The 24387-nt window shown below is 44.8% G+C and overlaps 1 protein-coding gene across 3 annotated transcripts in view; it reads left to right on the forward strand.

Annotated features, from left to right (window-relative positions):
* Positions 1-24387, forward strand: part of LOC122940324 (E3 ubiquitin-protein ligase TRIM63-like) — a 53904-nt gene that overhangs the window by 12624 nt on the left and 16893 nt on the right. For 2 of the 3 annotated variants that reach the window (XM_044296950.1, XM_044296954.1), the window contains exons 1-3: positions 6227-6818; positions 12341-12427; positions 23998-24231. In XM_044296950.1, the coding sequence (XP_044152885.1) occupies positions 6348-6818; positions 12341-12427; positions 23998-24231 (792 nt within the window). In that variant the 5' untranslated portion in view covers positions 6227-6347. Of the gene's footprint in view, positions 1-6226; positions 6819-12340; positions 12428-23997; positions 24232-24387 lie in introns of those variants that run through there. The other variant, XM_044296961.1, reaches the window with a different exon arrangement.

Here is a 24387-nt window from a genome sequence, read left to right on the forward strand (position 1 = left end):
TCAAAAGGTCCTTTACCCAGGTCCTGAAGAAAGAAGACAGAAGAGAAGCCGGGCTGCGCGAACAAGTAGATTAAGGTGAGTTAAATTATTTTTTTAAAACCCCTCCAGCCCTATTTTACTAAGCATTCTGTATTAAGAATGCTATTATTTTCCCTTATAACCATGTTATAAGGGAAAATAATACAATCTACACAACACCTAACCCAAATCCGAACTTCTGTGAAGAAGTGGGTAACAAACATGCCGATTTTTCTCACGCGCGTGCAAAACGCATTAAAATGTTTTGCACTCGTGCGGAAAAAATCACACATTTTTCCGTGACACACCCGCATCTTATCCGGCCCAAATCCATGACGACCGCGTGAAAGAGGCCTAAGGGTTTACAAAGGTTGTAACACCAGTTTTGAATAATTTGAGGGGTGTAGTTTCTAAAATGGGGTGGTTTCCATTACGTAAGCTCCTCAAAGCACTTTATAACTGAATTGGTGTTTAAAAAAAAAGGCGTTGAAAATTTTGTTGAAAATTTTAAAAATTGCTTCTAAAATTCTAAGCCTTCTAACGTCCTAAAAAATAAAATGGCATTTACAAAATGATATCAACATAAAGTAGACATATAGGGAATGTAAAGTAATAACTATTTTGTGAGGTATCACTATCTGATATAAAAGCAGAGAAATTCATATTTAACAAATATTGACTTATTCCAAATTTTCTAAAATTTTTGGATTTTTTAATGAATAAAGGTTAAACATATTGACTTAAAGGGAACCTGTCACCGGGATTTGGGGTATAGAGCTGAGGACATGGGGTGCTAGATGGCCACTAGCACATCCGCAATACCCAGTACCCATAGCTCTGTGTGCTTTTATTGTGTAAAAAAAACGATTTGATACATATGCAAATTAACCTGAGATGAGTCCTGTATGTGAGATGAGTCAGAGACAGGACTCATCTCAGGTTAATTTGCATATATACCAAATCTATTTTTTACAGAATAAAAGCACAGAGAGCTATGGGGACTGGTTATTGCGGATGTGCTAGCGGCCATCTAGCAAGCCATGTCCTCAACTCTATACCCCAAATCCTGGTGACAGGTTCCCTTTAAATTTAACACTGTCACGAAATACAATTTGTCATGAGAAAAAATCTCAGAATGGCTGGGATAAGAAAAAGTGTTCCAGAGTTAGGGCGCATGCACACGAACATATTTTCTTTCTGTGTCCGTTCCGGTTTTTTTGTGGACCGTATACGGAACCATGCATTTCAATGGGTCCGCAAAAAAACTGAAGTTACTCCGTGTGCATTTCGTTTCCGTATTTCCATTCCGCAAAAAAATAGAACATGTCCTATTATTGTCCTCATTACGGACAAGGATAGGACTTTTCTATTAGGGGCTAGCTGTTCCGTTCCGCAAAATACAGAATGTACACGGACATCATCCGTATTTTTTGCGGATCCGTTTTTTGCGTAAAGAAAAATACATACGGTCATGTGCATGAGGCCTTATTACCACATAAAGTGACACATCAGACTTGCAAAAATCAGCCTGGTATTTAAGGTGAAAAGTGGCTCTTTACTAAAGGGGTTAAACAGACGTAGCCCTACCAATTATTTTTATCTTTTTCCTAAGAAATATATATTTTTTCTTTTAATATTTGATTTCAATTGGTAAATACTGTATTTTAAAGATAATATTATCTGGTTGTTGCAGAAAAAAAAATGGCGTCACAGTTAGATATAATAGTTTTAATCACATCCACTTTTTAGACATATAGAAATATGCGCTGAGTACATCAAAAGAAATCCCTAAAATCGAAAAAGAAAAAATAGGAAAAAAAATTAAATCAGTTGCCTCTAAAATAAAAACAAAAAACTATTCGGACTGAATAGTGTGTATATTCACTTTACCAGATTACGTTGTATTAAAGGGAACCTGTCAGCGGCAAAACCCATCCCAAACTGCCAGCAGTACCAAGTAGCCGGCAGGGAGTTTTTCATGATGATTTTCTTACTGTATTCAGATGAGGCAGAAGTATGAAAAACGTTCTTTTATCCTCCGTCCGTGCTATTTTCCAGTCAGGCTTGAAGTCAAGGGGGCAGCGGCCTCTTTGCTTCAAGTCAAGGTAACCGCACCCCCTTTGCCTGTGACTGACATCCTGCTGTTCAGCAAAGCCAGCCGGCTGTCGGGCATAAGCGCTGTCAGTCACAGTGAAGGGGCGGGGAAGGGGGGTGCTGTTACCTTGACTTGAAGCAAAGAGGCCGCTGCCCCCTTGAGTTCAAGCCTGACTGGAAAATTGCGCAGATGGAGGATAAAAGAAAGTTTTTCATACTTCTGCCTCATCTGAATGCAGTAAGAAGATCATCACTGCCGGCTACTTGAAGGTACTGCTGGCGGTTTGGGATGGGTTTTTCCTGCTCCTGAGAAAGGTAGACATACGGTGAGGGTCTGAAGATGAAGATTGAGGAGCGCTCCTCCTTGTTACAGATAAATGGATAGCACATAACCCAAAGTTCTCATCATAAGGGTATCGCTACTTTCAAGTGTACTGTCAATTGCTTAAAGGGAACCTGGCACTGGGATTTTGTGTATAGAGCTGAGGACATGAGCTGCTAGATGGCCGCTAACACATCCGCAATACCCAGTCCCCATAGCTCTGTGTGCTTTTATTGTGTAAAAAAAACGATTTGATACATATGCAAATTAACCTGAGATGAGTCCTGTATGTGAGATGAGTCAGGGACAGGACTCATCTCAGGTTAATTTGCATATGTATCAAATCATTTTTTTTACACAATAAAAGCACACAGAGCTATGGGGACTGGGTATTGCGGATGTGCTAGCGGCCACAAAATCCCGGTGACAGGTTCCCTTTAAAACACCAGACGCGTTTCGGAGCTCATGCTCCTTCATCAGTGGCAGACAATACACAAATATGAGGGAGGGAGGTATTCTATCACAATGGTATGAATAAATATATGGAGTGGATCCCATTCATCATGATTCCCCATATATAAAACAGACAGAAATACTCATAAAGGCAATATATACAAATTCCACCATATTCATCCTTACAGATCATATACAGATAGATTCAACGTCATAATATAATTAATATATTATATCAAATAGAAAAAAACGCATAAGCATTTCATATGCGATTTTAATGCGTTTTCTCCAATTTGCGCATATTTCATGCATCTTTACTTCATTATGTTTGCACTTCATGGATTATTGAGATAAAAAATAAACAATCACTTTCTGTTATTATGAGGAATATCATTTCAAAGAAAATATACATTTACTACATACATATCAATAACTGTTGGAACACTATATATCAAACGTATATACTAATCGATAGATGTCGATTTCCATCTGTGTTCATGCATCTCCCTAATTTCATCATTTTCTTCTGTATAAGTAATCGAATAATGTCCAGGGCTGAATCAAGGAGAATCTTTGAGTTTAATATGTTGATCCCCGCTGGTCTGAATGCAGAGATGGAACTGTTTGGTTTCTTATAGTCAGGTGGGTTGGGTGCCATTGACGACGGGACATCGAGGTCTGGCTGTTTATCAGCACCTCGATTTCCCCTCCTTGGTGTGCCCCCACCCCTATTTCTTCATTCAATTACTCTCATACCCTTGGTCTAGGATGAAATCTCTCATCACTTGGTCTAGATATATCCCACTGTTTTGTGTTAGAGAATTAATTCCTGGAACTATTGGGCGACCCCTTAAGGGACTTGTCCCCTTATGCACCTTAGGAAGGCTGTAAAAGGTGGCAATTTGTGGTGCAGTGGGAAGCATGAAGTCATATTCAGCCTTGCTAAAGACTTTGTTGCCAAGACCAAAATGAAGAATGGACCTGAGCCTCCCTTGGAAAACATCAGTAGGGTCTCCCGCTAGAATCCGATAACCATCTCTGTCCTTTAAAAGGTCTAAACACATTTTTGAATAGATGTCATGGTCCATAATCAGAAGATTACCGCCTTTGTCGGATTGCTTGATGACTATGGAACTATCCAATTCAAGTGTTCTCAAAGCCTCTAAATCAGGCAGAGACAAGTTCCCATGGCTGTTATAGGGGACTTTCAGGCGTTCTAGTTCAGAAGTTACGAGATGTTGGAATATATCAATGAACTCGTAATTTGAAGGAGGGGGTGTCTTAGTACTTTTTTAACTAAGTTTAGTGAAAGGGCCTTCACCAGGGTTCCTTGAGCCTTCTTCCTAAAGCTCCATCAAGAGTCCCAGGTGAGCCATGTCACTATCCTGTATTCCCAATCTGTCAAAGGACTGCCTATTGGAAACATCAACAAACATCCTCCATTTAAATTGTCTGCAGAAGAGGTTGTTGTGGCTGACCAAGGGTCAGTCATGTGATGATCGTTGCCTCGTGTTCAGGTGAATGACGTTGACGGAGGAAAATGACAGAAGTCTGAGTATAGTTCAAAATTCTGCCAGGAACCCAAAGTGGGAGTGTCCTAGGCCCTTTATTTATACCCCTTCCAAGGGTGTAACCTCTTAAAATATTGACATGATTGGTTTACAAATATTTCAATAATGGCTTTTGATTGGTACACAAATAATACTTCTAATTGGTTACAACTGAATCCATCTATTGATTGACTAATTCCAATAATGTGTTAACTGCTGAGTTAGGTTTTTAGAAAGAAATGCATATTTGCTACTAAGCACGTACAAACCTTATCTTATCACACATGGCTAACTTCTATAGTTTTTTTTAGCTTATGTCATTAGTATTTTCTTGTTTTTTTTCCAATTGTCACCACAATCTATCACGCACACAGACAAATGAAAACATCTATAAATATTTGATATTCACTTTCAGAAAAGCTGGATCATTTCCTTAACAAGGTCAAGGTCCTTTACCCAGGTAAAGACCTTGAAATCTGTAGTTGGGACAAAGGACAGACCCCTTCGCAGAACAGAAATCTCAGCCTCATTAAATACACGTGAAGAAAGATTCATTTACCTGTAGAGCCTCACTCATTTGGTCCTGTCTCGAAGTTGATAGGGGGCCTGGCCCTGTCCTAAAAAAGATGACGAAGAAGTGGATAAGGGTGCAGACCAAACAAAGTAGTGTATCCAAACCGGGATGGCGTTACCCCAATGCGTGTTTCGGTGTGCCTTCATCAGGGAACGCCTTTGGGCTAACGCCATCCCAGTTTGAATACACTACTTTGTTTGGTGAGTCTCCCCTATACATGTTCATCACCTGTTTCCCGGTCAGTACTCTGCTAGGCGCCATGCTTCCACTTGGTTTCCATATGGTTCAGCTATATTTGCAGGTCTGACTGTCGTTACTGTCTCTCTTGTCCTACATAGGGATATTGAGCATATTTATATAGGAGACTCTGCCACATATTATAGAGATTCATTATTGCTATTCATGTCATTATTTTTAATGTAGTGTACCACCGGGATGGTGTTTTTTTCCTGACTCATTGTAGTTTTGGCATGGGAATCAACGTTGGTCTTATATCGGTATTAATTGATACAATACGAGGTATAACTGAAGAAAAATATAAAGGACACTTATCTAAATTGGATCCTAATGTGTTCTGCCTTTTGGACTGCACAATAATACCCATACAAGGCATTGCTGATTACTTGTGTCATTTGGATTCATCACTTAGATTGTGGACTTGTAATGTGAGATAATGCATGTTTAAATGAGATGTGCCTAGCCACTTATCCGTAATCTGGTAACGTGGATACACACTATTCAGGCCGAATTGTTATATTTGTTTTTATTTTAGGGGCAACTGATTTTATTTATTTTAGGGGTTTCCTTTGATGTACTCAGCGCATATTTCTATGTCTGAAAAGTGGATGTGATTAAAGCTATTTTATTATATCTAACTGTGACGCAATTTTATTCCTGCAACAACCAGATAATTGAGTGCCCTCCTCATATATTATCTTTAAATCATTTGGTTGGTATTGGGTGTTGCCATAAGGAGAGTGCACCTTACCTCTGTGTTTTGTGCTGGCTCAGCCACTAAAATAATATATATATTGTTTTCTTTAAATACTGTATTTTACGCTGAAATTTCGCAAGAAATTCGTTAAGTCTGAAGTGGCTGCCCAACAAAAACCGTTAGGCCTATTAGACACAGAGCGCAGCCGCGCGCGCGCGTGACCCCGCCCCTCTGTGTACAGACGGCTCCTTCGCCTATAAAGCCACGTGTTACGGCCGGCGGTCACGTGGTGTGCGGCAGGAAGGAGTGCGTCTGGTTTGATTGTTTGTTCCCCGTGAGGCGCAGTAACTTTCCGTTGTGCAGTGCGGCTCCGCAGGTCTTCCTACCGAGTTGTTTGAGGAGATGGAGGCCAGCCTGACGTGCGCCGTGTGCCTCGGAGTGTTCCGGGAGCCGGTGACGCTGCCGAGCTGCTCCCATAACTTTTGTAAGAGCTGTGTGCTGGAGTGCGCCTCCCCGCTCGTGTGGACTGGGGCTCAGCCCAGGGCCGACCTCCATACCACCGTCACCTGTCCGCTCTGCCGCAGGGTGAGCAACCTGGCCGGCGGTCTGGCAGCGCTGCCAGTCAACACCACGCTGGCCGAGGTCGTCAGGCTGATACCTCAGAGCAAAGCCCGGGAGAGACCGGGGGCGAGCGGTGGGAACCAGGACTGCGGGGTGTCCGGGAAGGAGCCGTGTGTGGAGCACCCGGAGCTCAGGCTGGAGCTCTTCTGTAAGAACTGCGAGCTGGCGTGCTGCGGCAAGTGCATATTCCTCCGCCACCAGGGCATCTTCCACAGCGTCAACCTGCTGGACATGGTCTTCCAGGAGGAGAAGGTCAGATCGCCGGCACACGGCTACTAAGCGCCGTTCTTGTAGTGCTCCCCTAATAAGTGGTGTCTTTAGAGTATATTCAGAAGGTGCGGTTCTGCAGCTGAAATTCCCCTGACAGTCTCCTCCAGTAGCAAGTATGTGTATTCCTGGATATCCTCTGGAGCATCATTTCCCTCCTGCCTCTCCTCCATTGTTCCTCCTGGAAGTTTATGAATAAAGCAGGGGCTGTAGGGCGCTCTTGTCAGCAGTACATGTCACATGACTGCCGGGGGGGGTTCACTTATTACACCGTTTTTTTTATATATCCCCTCTGCCACAGGAGTGCAAATGTACAACGAGGCGCAGGCCTGGTCATAATCTAGGTGCCTCCGCTGCCCATCTGGTCGTCTAGGTTGACATCTACTCCAACATGTAGCTGGAGTAGATTTCTATTGTCATTATACTAGGAAACTGCCAAAAAACAGTGAATGTGCCAGGGCTGATGCCTCAGCTACTTCCCAGGTTCAAGGGTGGTGTAAAAACAGCGTGCGTCTAAATGAAGGCACATGAGAGTTAGTGGTTTTCCTCTGGGTAGGTAATCTGTATCTGATCAGTGGGCTTTGACACCAGAGACTCCCACCGATCAGCTGTTTGAGAAGGCACTTGCAGTAGTGCCATGGCCTTCTCCAGCCTTCCCTAGGCCAAGTTGACATCACCTTCATCAGGCACATGGCTGTAGAAGTGAATCTCAGGGCTCTGATTGGTTACTAGGACAGCCTGGGGCCTGTTGAAGGTTCCTAGGCGTGTCGTGGTAATCTGCCTGCTAAGTTGTGCACGAGGCAGAGCTCGCCATGTAGAGTGGCAGAATCCCATTCACCGTGATGGGACAAGGGATCAAAAGATCCCAGGTTCTGATCTAGGTAAACAGTTTAAAAAAAATTGTAATGTAAAGTTCATCTCTCCCCCTGATCCAATTTTACATATTAAAATAAACCATAAAAAAAAATCTGTGTGACAATATCTGAACTATTAAAGTATTAAATATTAAAATATTTTTCCATTTTTGTAGTTACCTTGTCCCTTCATCTCCCCCCCCCCCCCCACCCCAAAAAATTGAATAACTGTGATGAAAAAGTTTAACATAAATACTAACAAATGTTCATCGCTGGAAAAAGTCCTCATAGGTTTGTAGATAGAAACTTATGAGTTTCAGAAAATGGCAATAGAGAGATATCTATATCATATTCAAAATGAAAGCTATAAAAAATTTGCTTAAAGGGAACCTGTCACGTCCTAAATGCAGGTAAACCCGCCAGCAGTACCTCAGGGTAGCCCGCAGTGTGATACTGATCATACCTTTCATCCTGCAGTCTGATGCTGCATAAAGTCAGAAAACAATCTTTTATCCTCCGCCTGCGCTATTTGCATGTCAGCTTGAAGTCAAGGGGGTAGCGACCTTGCTTCAAGTCAAAGTAATCACGCCCCCTCTTGCATTTTGAGTGACAGCCCGCTTCGCTTTCCTAAGTCTCGCGCGTGTGGTGGTGCCCTGTTTTACTGCGTGATCCCATGTCAGGGCGGGTTTACATGCAATTAGGTGACGGGTTCCCTTTAATCATAGTGGCTCACAGAATTGGGACATGTCATTTTTAGTGCACAGTGAGCATCGTAATATCAAAAACCTTGGCTGGTTTTTCTTTTACAAAGAATATTTTTCCAGTTTTCCAATACAAGTCATGGTAAATTAAATGGTGCCACTAAAAATGCATCTTGTTTGTAAAAAAATAAGCCCTCATTTGGCTTACGGGAACGGAAAATTGAAGAAGTTATGGCTGTTGGAATGTGAGGAGGAAAAAATGCAAAAAACAGAATAGTCCCAGTCCTTAACCACTTCAACCCCCCTAGCTGAAACCCCCTTAAAGGGAACCCGTCACCAGAATTTTGGGTATAAAGCTGAGGACATGGGTTGCTAGATGGCCGCTGGCACATCCACAATACCCAGTCCTCATAGCTCTGTGTGCTTTTATTGTGTAAAAAAACGATTTGATACATATGTAAATTAACCTGAGATGAGTCCTGTACGTGAGATGAGTCAGAGACAGGACTCATCTCAGGTTAATTTGCATATGTATCAAATCGGTTTTTTTACACAATAAAAGCACAGAGAGCTATGGGGACTGGATATTGCGGATGTGCTAGCGGCGATCTAGCAGCCCATGTCCTCCGCTCTATACCCAAAATCCAGGTGACAGGTTCCCTTTAATGACCAGGCCACTTTTTACACTTCTGCACTACACTACTTTCACCGTTTATTGCTCGGTCATGCAACTTACCACCCAAAGAATTTTACCTCCTTTTCTTCTCACTAATAGAGCTTTCATTTGGTGGTATTTCATTGCTGCTGACATTTTTACTTTTTTTTGTTATTAATCGAAATTTAATGATTTTTTTGCAAAAAAATGACATTTTTCACTTTCAGTTGTAAAATTTTGCAAAAGAAAAGGACATCCATATATAAATTTTTCGCAAAATTTATTGTTCTACATGTCTTTGATCAAAAAAAAATATGTTTGGGCAAAAAAAAAAAATGGTTTGGGTAAGAGTTATAGCGTTTACAAACTATGGTACAAAAATGTGAATTTCCGCTTTTTGAAGCAGCTCTGACTTTCTGAGCACCTGTCATGTTTCCTGAGGTTCTACAATGCCCAGACAGTACAAACACCCCACAAATGACCCCATTTCGGAAAGTAGACACCCTAAGGTATTCGCTGATGGGCATAGTGAGTTCATAAAACTTTTTATTTTTTGTCACAAGTTAGCGGAAAATTATGATTATTTTTTATTTTTCTTGCAAAGTCTCATATTCCACTAACTTGTGACAAAAAATAAAAACTTCCATGAACTCACTATGCCCATCACAAAATATCTTGGGGTGTCTTCTTTCCAAAATGGGGTCACTTGTGGGGTAGTTATACTGCCCTGGCATTTTAGGGGCCCAGATGCGTGAGAAGTAGTTTGAAATCAAAATCTGTAAAAAATGACCGGTGAAATCCGAAAGGTGCTCTTTGGAATGTGTGCCCCTTTGCCCACCTAGGCTGCAATAGATGCGCAAAGCGGCCCAAATTCCTTTTAGGAGGGCATTTTTAGACATTTGGATCCCAGACTACTTCTCACGCTTTTACAGTCCCCGATCCTGCCTGCACAGCAGGAGACGCTGGCATTGAATAAGGGACGCAGGCGCACTGCGAGTGAGGGTGCCGGGCAAGTTATCCAGCGCACGTGCAGAAGGTACAATTGAGTTCAATGCCAGCGTCTCCTGCGCCGGCTCGGCAGGATCGGGGACTGTAAAAGCCGCCCAGCGCAGTGAATAATAATGAGCTGGGCGGCGCTAGGAAACGACAGTTGGGGCAAGGCTGGGCACAAAGGTAGGAGTAAAAAAACGGGCATAAAGGAAGGTGATTGACAGATTATAAAGTTGAATTTCTGTAGGAATGGAGTTCAAGAGCAGATGTGGATAATGAGCAGCAGCTCTTGTCCTGTCCGTCCACTCTGTACTTCATGTCTCATGAACTTTACTACAGGGAATCGGCTGAAGACCATATTAAAAATAGTCAGGATCATAATTAGGGATGAGTGAATATACTTCGGATAAAACATCCGACGTTGATTCACATAAAACTTTGTTTCAATACTGTATGGAGTGAGCGCTCCGTACAGTATTAGAATGTATTGGCTCAGATGAGCCACAGTTATTACTTTGCGAAGTCTCGACTTTGGGCAATAACTTCAGAAGTTGATCTATACTGTAAACCATTTCCCAAACTCTGGTTCAGTTCTAAGGTACCACTTGGAACTGAACCAGAGTTCGGGAAATAATTTCTACTGTAAAAAACTAATTTCTGAAGATATTACCCGAAGTCTCAAGAGACTTCACCAAGTAATAACTGTGGCTCATCTGAGCCAATACATTCTAGTACTGTACTGAGCGCTCACTCCATACAGTATTGAAATTAAGTTTTATGTGAATCAACGTCGGATGTTTAATCCGAAGTTGATTCGCTCATCCCGAATTATGATCCTGACTACAGTTTTTAATATGATCTTCAGCTGATTCCCTGTAGTAATAAAGTTCATAAGGAGACATGACGTACAGAGTGGACGGACAGGACAGACACTGGTAGTGGAGACTGCAGACAAGAGTTGCTGCTGATTAGCCACATCTGCTCTGGAACTCCATTCCTACAGAGATTCAGCTAAAAGTTCTTATCAGCTGTATTCAGGATCATAATCTCTGACAAGCGGAGAAGGGGATGAGGCAGCTCTTTAGCTCAGTCATGTGAAATAACTTGTCCTCCTGTGTGATTAGGACAGGTTTTGTGCGTACTAATAGTACAGAGGCCATTTTGATTTTCCTAATTGTTCCCCAGAGAAAACGAGCCATTATAACTAATGTAAGGTATTTGGGAATATATTTATAATGAAGTATTTTCATTTTCTTAATTCCCGGAGAACCCCATTAACCATATTGTTACTATTTGGCAAATACAACTTCTCACTTAAAGGAAACCTGTCATCATGATTTTGCGCATAGAGCTGGGGACACGGGCTGCTAGATGGCCACTAGCACATCTGCAGTACCCAGGTCCCATAGCTCTGTGCTTTTATTGTGTTAAAAAACCGTTTTGATATGCAAATTACCTGATATGAGTCCTGTAGCCGGAGAGGAGTCAAGCGTAAAGGAGCCCAGCACCGCCCCCTCCGAATCTCCTCCTTGCTGGCTGACGTCACAGAGCTGGAGTGCGGAAATCTCGCGATGTGCGAGCTAGCGCATGCGTAGTTTGTTCCCTGTGCTGATGCCAGTACAAGGAATGAACATGATGCCGACACTGCGCATGCGCTAGCTTGCGCATCGCGAGATTTCGGCGCTCCAGCTCTGACGTCAGCCAGCAAGGAGGAGATTCGGAGGACGCGGTGCTGGGCTCCATTCCGCTTGACTCATCTCCGGATACAGGACTCATATCGGGTCATTTGCATATCAATAAAAAGTTTTTTAACACAATAAAAGCGCAGAGAGCTATGGGACCTGGGTACTGCGGATGTGCTAGTGGCCATCTAGCAGCCCATGTCCCCAGCTCTATGCGCAAAATCACGGTGACAGGTTTCCTTTAACCAAGAGTAAAGGGGTTTTCCAACTACTTTTAACTGATGAGCTATCCTCTGAATAGGCAATCAGCCTTAAGGGGGTCCGACACCCAGGCTCCCACCGATCAGCTGTCTGAGAAGGCCTGGCACTCGCAGCCCACTGGGGCAGAGCTCCGCCTAGGCCACGTGACCGATGGCTGTGACATCACTGGCCGAGCAGCAAGAAGGGCTTCTATGAACAGCTGATTGACAGGGGGTCCCAGGTGTCAGACCACCACCAATCAGATGCTGTTGACCTCTCCAGAGGATATATCATTAGTTAGAAATAGTAGGATAACCCCCTTAATACCAAAACCTGTCCTTCCCGCAAATGTCTGATGGCTCATGGTTTTTTCTTTTCTTTCTAGCTTCTGTTTTTCAACAACTTAAAGACTCTGCGTGAATTGCATGGGAAGCTCACCAAGGAAATATCCGAGGCAGAGAAAAGCGCTGAGGTGAGTTGATGAATTCTGCCACTTATGGGTTCTTGTCCCAGAGGTATGCCAACTTGTGCGCTCAAAGATTTTGTTGCCTTACATTAGGAAAACCTTAGTGTATTCAGGGGCAATTAGTAAATGTTTTGCGTAGCTTTTGTGGTCTAAAAAAGTTGCATATTGTGATGCACGCAGTTTTTGCGACTTCACATCTCTCTCCTTCTTTGAAGTATGCAGAACCTTCTGCGGCTCAACAGATTTTCTATAATTTTTGCCAGAAACTGTTGTAAATGAGAATTCAAATGTACTCCAGCTCATAACTGGCTTAGATCTCAATTGGACAAAGCTTTGTGATTAGGATAGAGCTTATTGATTAGATTTAGGGGGTGTAATCCTACCGTTGGAACCCTCACAGATCATAAGAACGGGGGCCCCATACCCCCAGCTGCCCCCTAAAATGAACAGAGCAGCTGATTGAGCATGTAAGTGGCTGCTCCATTGTTTTCTATGGGAGTTCTAGAGAAGCTGAGGACTTTACTCCGGAATTCATATAAAAATGAATGGAGTGGCCACACACATGCCTGACCTGCCATTCCATTCATTGCATGGGAGCTGTAGTGGGTACGGGGCCCAGTTCTCATAATCGGGGTGGGGTCCCAACGGTAGGACTCGGCTGCCTATCACTTGACACAGTGGGTAGGGCAAAAATAATCCATTCAAAACCCACAAACTGTGGTGGGTCTGTGGTGGTCTCGGTTATCTACCATGTTGCTGTCCATACTACAGGACAACCCTATCAGACCCACCTCTTTGAATATAGCATTTTCCCATCTCTGTCTCTGGCTCTTTTTTTTTTTTTTCTTTTGCTGTTTCTGGAAAGGGCACCTTCCTAGCATTTAGTATTTTACTGTAGGAGCTGAATAACTTCATGTGCTGATTTGTTTCTGAGTTATATTTTCTATTTGTTTTGCTAAGCCTTTATTGTGGACCTCTTTGTGGTAAGTTCAGTTTTATTTATTTTTTTTGATTCTCAAAATTGTGCATCTATTAATGTGTAGAAATTAATATTTACCAGTTGCCCCTTTTTTTTTTTCCCCCCCCTCTTATCTTCTTTCCTATGAAAAAAGTATGTATTGCTCTGCCCATATGATGGAGAAAAGGAGACAGAAAGCAAGTCCTGTCTCCTAGATTCCTGTATTCATTAGTTCGTTCAGAACGGATCCGATCAAGCGCAAGTGTGAAAGTAGCCTTAGTCTTACAACTGCAGTGTATGGGGAAAATCACTGTGTTCCTCTTACCCCTTAAAGCATATTGATTTTCATGTATGGCGTAAGGGCTTGTATGGAGCGGGTCACTGCCCGCTCCATAATTGCAGGTGCCAGTTGTATAATACAGCAGGCAACCGGCTGCAATGACTGGGATTGGTGATGATGCTGAAAGTGGTTACTTAAACCCTCAGATGCTGCATTCAATAGTGATAGCGGCATCTTTGGAGTTCAGTGAAGGGTGGCAGTTCCTTCTGCCTTCCAATCGAAGCTCCCGCAGTGAAATAGCATGCCTCCAATTGGCCACTATGACAGCCTGGGGCCTACTGACGTTTCCTAGGCCTGTCATGGTAATCTGCCTGCAAAGCTGCGCACAAGGCACAGCTAAGTAGGCCGAGCAGCATCCCATGAATCTTTATTATTGAGTATGGGGCAGTGGAGCAAAAGATCCCAGGTACTAGCCTCTTAAGGGTGCTAAACGTTTTAAGTTTTTAAAAATAAAGTTTACAACAAAACTTTGAAATAAAACAAATAACAGTTTAAATTACTCCCCTTTTCCAATTTTACATATAAAAAATATACATAATAAAAATAAACAACTTGTATTGCCATGTCTGAAATATTATTCCTGCATGGTGAACGCTGTAACAGAAAAATCAATAAAAACATGCATTTTGCCATTTTGTCACCACCCAAAAAAAAATACAACAATTTGATCACCATTCAATTTTTTTTATGTGCCCCAGAAATGGGACTAACAAACTACAGTTTGTCCCACAAACATTTCCTCATAGAGCTCTGTAGACAAACATAAACGTTATGGCTATCAGAAAATGGCGATGCCAAGAAAATGTTAATTAAAAAAGTGTTATTTTAAAGTGGGGAAAAAAAATACAAATTTGTATCACTTTATTCATATTGACCCGTAGAATAAGGATGCAATGTCATTTTTAGCACACAGTAAACATTGTGGGTGGGGAATTTATTTTTTCAAGAACAAGACATGATAAATTGAATGGTACCATGAAAAATGCATCTTGTCCCGCAAACAATAAGCCCTCATATGGTTATTGGAACGGAAAGTGTAAAGTTATGGCTATTGACATGTGGGGAGAGAAAATTAAAATGGGCCTAGTCCTTAGAGGTTTTGCCATCTCAGACAATAGGGGCATATCGCTAGGGTATGCCTCCATTGTCTTATAGGTGTGGGTCCAAACTCTGGGGCCCACAACTACAATGACAACGGAGCAGGGAAATGAACAGAGGGCGTACGGTGCATGCGCAGCCGCCCTCCATTCATTTCTATGGGGCTGCCTAAAATAGCAGTGCTGGCTTGGCTATGCACTCCCATTCACTTCTATAGGAGCAGCGCTTGGTGGTCTCGTTGTAGGTGCGGGTCCCAGAGGTGGGGCCCGCACCTATGTAACAATGGGGGAATATCTTAGCTATATTCCCCCATTGTATGTGATGAGAATACCCCTTTAAAGTGTTATCCAGGACTTCCTAGCCTTAGCATAGGCCATCACTATTGGATTGGTGGCAGTCCAACACCCACACGATCAGTTGGCTTGATCAGCCAGGGGTAGGCAGTGCTGTCCTTTGGTTAAAGTGAACTGGACCTGGGCTATAGTATGCTGACACTGGAGACTATGCATTGGACGGAGCGCCTGCTTCCTGCTCTGTCCACTGTGTAGTTTCAGGCAGTTGATCGGTTTTTAAGCAGGGTGTTGGACCCCCACTAATCAAATACTGATGACCTATCCCAGTGTTCCTCAACTCCAGTCCTCAGGGCCCACCTTCTGGTCATAATTTGAGAATATCCCACCGAATGAACACCTGTGGTAAGTCCTGATGCACTGACACTAATTATATCACCTGCTCAATACTAAAGAAATCCTGAAACCATGACCGGCAGGTGGGCTCTGAGGACTGGAGTTGAGGAACCCTGACCTATCCCAAGGATAGGCTATCAATATCTAAGTCCTGAAAAACTCATTGAAGCCAGACAGGTAGGGCCAAAAGGAGCCTTCAGAAAGATATATAATCCTGCCATATCAACCGAACGGTTCTCGTGATCTCGAGGGGAAGGGTGAGGCTGGTCTTCAAGAATTGTCTGCTCTCTGTAAGTGACCTCTCAAAGGCCTTGGTCACAGTTGATCGGAGATTTCAACAGTCGGGCGCCATCTTAAACACCCCCTATACATGTACAGTGAATAACGGGAAGAGGTTAAAGGAAATCTGTCAGCAGATTTGTACCTATGAAACTGGCTGACCTGTTACATGTGCGCTTGGCAGCTGAAGGAATCTGTTTTGTTCTCATCTTCATATGTGCCCGCATTGCTGACAAAAAGGATGTTTTAATATATGCAAATGAGCCTCTAGGAGCATTACTCCCAGAGGTTCTGCTCTGCAACTGCTGCGCTCCCTGAAGTTTGACAGGGTCAGGTGTGAAGACCTTTTCACTGCCTTGTCCTGTCAGTCCTATCAAAGTGCAGAGGGCCTGGCAGTTGCAGAGAGCTTTTTTGAACCTCTAGCAGCTCCAGGGCTTTGCTGTTACTTTTAGAGCAGGGATATGCAACCTCCGGCTCTCCAGTTGTTGTAAAACTACAACTCCCAGCCTGTATTATTGCTCTGCTCTTCTCAGAACTCTCATAGAAATGAATGGAGCATGCTGTAGTGTAGTTTCAAGAAATCTGAAGGTTGCTGACGCCTGTCCTAGAAGATTGCTTTCTCTGCACCTGCCATATCCTCTCCACTTTGACAGGGCTAGGCAGTGTAAACATGATCAGGCACAGTACAGGTAAGAGGCTTGCAGTACAGAAGAGAACTGCCGGCAAGCATTTCTTGTATTGCGTCTGTTCCAGATACTGCAACGCGAGACCTAAAACGTCAGTCAGGCGTGATGTTTACACTGCCTGACCCTGTCACTCAAATTGCAGAGTGCTGCAGTTGCAGAGGGCAGAGCCTCTTGGAGTAATGGTAACGCCCCCATTGCTCTTAGAGGCTTACTTGCATATATTAAGACATAATTTTTCTCAGCAATGCAGGTACATATGAACATGGGACCAACACAGATGCCTTCAGCTGCCAAGCGAACATGTAACAGGTCAGTCAGTGTCATAGGTGCATATCTGCTGACAGGTGCCCTTTAACCCCTTTGGGACCCATGACGTACTGGTACGGCATGGATCAGAGTCCATAAGGACCCATGACGTACCGGCGGGCGGTGATCGGAACACTGTGCCTGCTCAAATCATTGAGCAGGCACCACCCTATGGCTCTCAGGCTATGGAAACACTAAAACATGATTTATTTATTTTTTTGCTTCAAAAAAGAAATCGTGTAAAACTTACATAAATAAAAAAAGTATACATATTAGGTATCGCCGCATCCATGACAACCTGGTCTACAAAAAATCACATGATCTAACCTGTCAGATGAATGTTGTAAATAAAAAATAAACGGTGCCAAAACAGCTATTTCTTATCTTGCCTCACAAAAAGTGTAATATAGAGCAACCAAAAATCATATGTACCCAACCTGCCACCCTATCCCGTAGTTTCTAAAATGGGGCAATTTTTTGGCGTTTCTACTCTAGGGGTGCGTCGGGGGGGGGGCTTCAAATGGACATGGTGTAAAAAAAAAAAAAAAAACTCCAGCAAAATCTGCCTTCCAAAAACCGTATGGCATTCCTTTCCTTCTGCGCCCTGCAGTGTGCCCGTACAGTAGTTTACGACCACATATGGGGTGTTTCTGAAAACTACAGAATCAGAGCCATAAATATTAAGTTTGGGTTGGCTGTTAACCCTTGCTTTGTAACTGCAAAAAAGGTTTGTAAAATCAGTTTTGAATACCTTGAGGGGTGTAGTTTATAGAAAGGGGTCATTTTTGGGTGGTTTATATTATGTAAGCCTCGCAAAGTGACTTCAGACCTGAACTGGTCCCTAAAAACTGTGTTTTTGAAAATTTCTGAAAAATTTCAAATTTTCTTAACTTCTAAGCCTTGTAACATCCACCAAAAATAAAATATCATTCCCAAAATGATCCAAACATGAAGTAAACATATGGGGAATGTAAAGTAATAACTATTTTTGCAGGCATTATATAGAACTAGAGAAATTGAGACTTGAAAATTGTGCAATTTAAAAAAAAAAATGGGTACATTTTGTATTTTACAAATAAATTATATTTTTTTTACTTCATTTTACCAGTGTCATGAAGTACAATATGTGACGAAAAAACAAACTTAGAATGGCCTGGATAAGTCAAAGCGTTTTAAAGTTATCACCACATAAAGTGACACTAGTCAGATTTGCAAAAAATGGCCAAGTCAGTAAGGTGAAATAGGGCCAAGTCCTTAAGGGGTTAAGGAGGATTTCTTCTCAAAACTGAAAATAAATGGTTAATATTTGGCTTGCAGACAAATTGACTTTGTCCAATTTTTGGGAAATGAAGAGAATAATTGAATGATTTTCCTAGTTTATGACGTAAAGTCATGATTTTATTAAAGACACGGAGGCTTCATATTGCTATCTCTTCCTTTACTAAATCCATAGCAGCAAGAAGAATAACCATGGTAACAAAAAAACGAAACACCCCCAAAGGTAACCCCTCCCTCCATACGTCCATAAATAGCCCTTCCTCAGGGAACACTTCCTCTTTCTTGGTCCAACTGAAACAGCACGACGATCCAGAAGACGCTGGGATCCACTAAACCGGTGCACTCCAACGGGAGACGAACAAAACCGAGACCCAGAGTCGCCACGAACAGCACAGACATGCGTCTAGAGAAGGAGAGTCAACCTAGGGGAAACGGAAACAAAACAGTATGGTAATCCCAGAGTATAGAACACTGCAAAAAGACAGCAGTAGTATCACAGCCAAAATAAACTGAGCAGTATATAGATACAAAATGACATAACAAAATGCAAATCACTGAAACAGCAGGCAAAAATCGACTGGCGCATAAATATAAATACAACATATAAACGGGAGGGAAAGGGTGGGCAATATTCGCCTCCGTGTCTTTAATAAAATCATGACTTTACGTCATAAACTAGGAAAATCATTCAATTTTATAACAAGACACGGAGACTTCATATTGCTAGTTCAAAGCTAAGGAATGACTGAAGAAAACGCATGAGGACCAGGCCTGAAATAAAAATCCCTAAACGTAGAGGCCCTGGACCAGTCCGCCAATTTCAAGATATCCTCCAAGCGGGCCCCCGACACCGCCATAGACGTCGCGGAAGCCCCACGAACCGAATGTGCGGTAAAGATGGAAGTATCGACGCCCGCAAGGGACAAAATCCACTTGACCCAGCGAGAAAGGGTAACACTAGTAACCGGGGCAAACGGCCTGCGAAATGACACAAAAAGCTGTGGTGAGTCCCTAGACCTAAGGGACGCCGTACGAGAAAAGTACTCCCTAAAACAGGATACCGGGCAAACAGCGGGGCAATCCGGAAAGGCCGGATAGGCCACCATTGAAATGCTCGTCTTGGTGCGACGAGAAACATTAAAAGAAATCCCCTCTGGAGTGAAAGAGACCGCGTCGAAGTCCAAGGCCCGGACATCCGACACGCGCTTACAAGAAACGAGGCAGAACAAAGTAACCAGCTTAGCCGAAAGCTGTCGTAAGGAAAGATCCGGGTTCGAAGGCCAACGAGATAAAAAGTCAATGACCAAGGATACATCCCACAAAGAGGAGAACCGAGGTCTGGGAGGCCTAGAAAGACGAGAACCCTTGAGCAACCGGCGAACCAGAGGATGTTGACCTGCCGGAAGACCCGAGAAACCTTGATGGCGGGAAGAAATGGCAGACCGGTACAAATTAATCGTACGATAGGCCTTGCCATCCTCGAAAAGGGAAGATAGAAACCGCAAAACATCCTCTACAGGAGCCGTAAGGGGATCCAGGTTCCGTCCCACGAACCAACCAGACCAGACTCCCCAGGCCGCCCGATAAGCCCGAATGGTACCGGGGGCCCACGCACTTTCCAGAAGGAATCTAGTCGTCTCCGATATTCAAGCGATGTCCCAACGGCCCCTGAGATCCTGCACGCCAGAAGACGGAGAGAATTGTCCAACAGAAGAGGGTGGTGCTGCCCCGAAGGAGATTCGTACGGGTCGGAAGAAGGACTGGGTCCGCAATCAACAGCTCCAACAGCTGTGGGAACCAAGTCTGCGGACGCCAAAACAGGACCACCAGGACTAACTCTGCCTGGTGATGACGCACCTGAGAAAGAATCCGAGGTATCAAGGCGAAGGGTGGAAAACCGTACAAGAGGGCGCCTGACCAATCCTGGAGCAATGCGTCCACCGCCTCCGAATGAGGGTCCGGCATCCAACTGTAATACCTGGGCAGCTGGGCGTTCCAACGAGAAGCAAACAGGTCCAACGAGAACGGGCCCCAAAGAGATTCGATGGAGGAGAACACCGCAGAATCCAACATCCAGTCGCTGAAGTCCGAGATGTAGCGCGAACTCCAATCCGCGTGGACGTTGAGGAGACCTGGAATATACTCCGCCACGACCGCGATCCCCCTGTCCAGACAATAGGACCAGAACTCCTTCGCCAGGTGAGTCAGCATTGCCGACCGAGTACCGCCCATGGAGTTCACATAACGAACGGCTGACACATTGTCCATCCTGAGTCGAATACAAGCATTGACCTTGCCGTTGACGAAGCTCTGAATCGCAAAGGATCCCGCCAGTAGCTCCAATGCGTTGATGTGCAGAGACGTCTCCGACGTGGACCATGGCCCTCCGGTGGACACACCGTTGCAGCGAGCACCCCATCCATGCAGGCTGGCGTCCGATTCTATCACCACGTCCGGCTGAGGACCTACGATGGCTCTGCCGTTCCACGCTTCGAGATTGTGAATCCACCACGTCAGCTCGTCCCTGGTGTCTTGATCCAGGACCACCGATTCCCCGTAGGAAACCCCCGCCCGCAGATGGGCGATCTTGAGCCGTTGAAGCGCCCGATAGTGGAGCGGGGCCGGAAAGACCGCTTGAATTGAGGAAGACAGAAGACTCAAGACCCGGGCCAAGTGACGTAGGGAAACCCGCGGCAACCGGAGATTGTGAAGTAACTCCCTGCGGATGGCTCGAACTTTGGACATTGGAAGACAAAGAGTGCGGGTGGAGGAATCCACACGGAATCCCAGGAACTCCATGGATCTGGAAGGTTGCAGACAAGATTTCTCGTGATTGATAACAAATCCCAGACCGGTCAGCAGGGAGACGGACAGACGCAGATGTGCCCGGAGGGCAGCAGGATCCTGGGCAATCAGGAGCATGTCGTCCAGGTAGATTATCAGACGGACACCCTGACCCCGAAGCCACGACACCACCGGCTTCATGAGTTTGGTGAAACACCAAGGGGCTGATGATAGGCCAAACGGGAGACATGTGAATCGCCATACCTGATCCCCCCCACAGGAAACTCAGAAGATCCCGGGACTGATGGGCAATGGGCACTGTGAGATAGGCATCCTTTAAATCGAGTTTGACCATCCACTCGCCCGGAAGGAGAAGGTCTCTGAGCAGATGAATGCCCTCCATTTTGAAATGGCGGTATCGCACATAAATGTTCAGATTCTTCAGGTTGATCACTGGACGAAACTGTCCCCCTTTCTTTTCCACAAGGAAAATATCGCTTAGCACACCCCCGTGGGGGTCTGGAGCCCTTTCTATGGCACCCTTCTCTAGAAGGGAGAAGAGTTCCTTGTCTATGAGAGTGCGAGACTCTAGAGAGAACACTCGTGGTTTGAATGGGGGCAGACAAATTGGGGTGTCTATCAGTTCGATTTGAAAACCCCTGATCGTAGACAGCACCCATGGATCGGTAGTGATGCGATCCCAGGCATGCAAAAAATGTCGGAGCCTGCCCCCAATGCATGGGGAAGAAGACAGAGGACAAACTTGGGGACTTACCAAACGGACGCCGGGAACCTGGAGTTCCTCTGGAACTTTCCGAAGGTACCCCTGGACGGAAAGAAAGGGGTCTGTCGCTGATCCTGAAACGTTTGGCGCTGCTGGAAGGAGCCTCGACCGGTGTTACGGGTCTGGAAGTGGGTACGGCCGGACAGACGGCCCCTTGAGCTGCCGGCCCTGGTAGAGACCCTATTCTGAAAAACCTTGCGCATATTAGATTGCGCCTTATCCAAAGCCGTGAAGGCTCCCACAAATTTTCCTAACTCCTTAATAAAGGAGTCTCCAAAAAGGAGTCCCTGTGCTTCTTTGCCAGTCTCGGACAAAGCCATGTTGGTTAATTTTGGCTCGATTTTCATGAGGATAGCCTTCCTCCTCTCGATCGCCAGGGAAGTGTTGACATTTCCCGTGACGCATACGGCCCGTTGCGCCCAGCCCCTGAGCTCATCCGGATCAATCCGGGTGCCATCCGCCTTGGCAGACTCCGCCAGCTCAAAAATTTTTGTGAGGGGCCCTAAGATGTCCAAGAGCTTATCTTGGCAAGCTCGCAGGGCCGAGTCAAGGCCCCTGCGAGGGTTAAAGCCAGTTTTGGCCAGAAATTGGACCATTTTAGGGTCTACGTTCGGTGTCTCACCGACTTTATTGGGGATAATGGGGCGTGGGCACTCTGCCCGTAGCTTGTTGCGGGTCTCCTTAGATAACGGGGTTCTAATTCTAGCCTCCAAGTACTGAGCCACATGGGATGTAGGGACCCATTCGGCCGACCTGGGATGATGGAGGCTATCGGGATCAAATAATGGCTCCCCAGCTGGGTCAGTAAGAGGGGTTTCACTAGAGACAGCCGCCGCTGAGGCCCCACTAGTGGATGGCCGGGAGGGGGGGACGTAATCGTCCACGTCAGGATCCACCATCACACCTGTAATATCATCATCCGAACCATCAGGGCGGAAACTCAAAGCCTTCTCATCAGACTCCTTTTCAGAGTGATCACTAAGCTCGAACTGATTGCGAGCAGATTTCCACCGGCGCGACTTTTCTGCCTGGCGCGGACAGGCTCGTTTGCGTGTGCTAGGCACGCTCTCATGTGATAGAACTGTGCTATCAGTGACAGGGTTTCTGGAGGCAGTAGCTGCAGGTGGTGGAATGCTGGGAGAAGCCATAGGGAGAAGGGCCTGTGAAATGGACTGTGTGATCACAGAAGACATAGATCCCATGCCAGAAGCAATCGCCTGGGATATAGACTGCTGCAGGGCCAGAGCTTGGGCCTCAGCAGAGGAGACAGGGAATGACCCCTGGGAAATGGGGATTAGAGGGCTGGGGACAGGGGTGGCCGAGTCCTGGGCAGACATAGTGAATATAGCTGGAGTTAGTCACTCCAGAGAAAGAAGCAACGAGGGGAGGCTGATCCTACCTAACCTGACGTTTGCACTAAAATGGCGCCGGGAAGTAAAACCGCGGTCGCCGGAATACAGGATCCCCTCCCCGGAAACGCCCCCTCCGCTCCCAGACCAATAGGAGCGGGGAGGAGGAGCTTGACGCCCACAGAAAGGAACCGCCCCTGGAGGCGCGAGCGGCGAGGGACACCAAGATGGCGCCCGAGACTTGTGGAGATGATTGGCAAGATGGTGCCCGAACTCTCGTGAATCGCGAGAGTTCGGGCGCAAGAAGAAGGGTGAAGAAGATGGCGCCGAAAGAGCCTAGGACGACGGGAACCAGACGGGGAACCGGTAAGAAGTTAACCGGCAGGAGGAGGAGGGGAGAGGAGGAAAAGAGGGATGAATATGCGGCACCCGAATGAGGAGAAAAAACGCGGCGCCCAAGGGGGTAAACCTAAACAGAAAAAGGAAAGCAGGAGCACCTTAATAAAATGGGAAAAAAACAAACAAAACGGCCAATAAAACGGGTAGGTGGCTGGGGAGACCACCGACAGAGATACCAAGCCAAACAATTTGAGAAACACAATGGGTTAAAACGAAGACACGAATATGACACAAATACACTACTTATCTGCCATGGAGCAGCAAGAAAGAGGAAGTGTTCCCTGAGGAAGGGCTATTTATGGACGTATGGAGGGAGGGGTTACCTTTGGGGGTGTTTCGTTTTTTTGTTACCATGGTTATTCTTCTTGCTGCTATGGATTTAGTAAAGGAAGAGATAGCAATATGAAGCCTCCGTGTCTTGTTATAAAATTGCAGCCATATTGATTGTCAGCCATGTATTACATTGTGACTTGACTAATTTGAAAGGACACCATGTAATACTAGGCTTGTCATTCCTCATAAAGAAGCATAGATGACCAGTTTTATTGTCCGGTTGGCCATTCAGTATTTGACACAACGCTTTTAATGCAGTTTGATTTTACGCTTTATTTTGTATTTATTTTATTTAGTCAATTCTAAAAGCAAATGAAGATGCAGTCATGTCCGCATTTGATGAAGTGCAGAAAGCTTTGGATTTAAAAAAGCAGCAATTTCGGGACATGGTTAAACAGCAGCAAGGCACCTCAATAAAGCGGTTTGAAGTACAGAAAGTAACAAAAACTCATAACAAAACTACAGTTGAAAGTCTCCTCAGTGCTTGTGAAACTGTTGTAGATGATTATGAACCAAGAAGTTTTCTTCAGGTAACCTGTATTTAATGTTTATCATACTGTTAATAGATTTTTGTGGTTTGTTTAGCTTGCAGGATATACAGTAGTCCTTTAAAGAGCCTTTTTCAGCATGATTGCTATTAAACAAGGCATACTGCCTGGTAGGGTTGATTATGCTGATTAAAACGA

This window comes from Bufo gargarizans, chromosome 1 (assembly GCF_014858855.1).
Source record: "Bufo gargarizans isolate SCDJY-AF-19 chromosome 1, ASM1485885v1, whole genome shotgun sequence".
Classification (NCBI taxonomy): domain Eukaryota; kingdom Metazoa; phylum Chordata; class Amphibia; order Anura; family Bufonidae; genus Bufo; species Bufo gargarizans.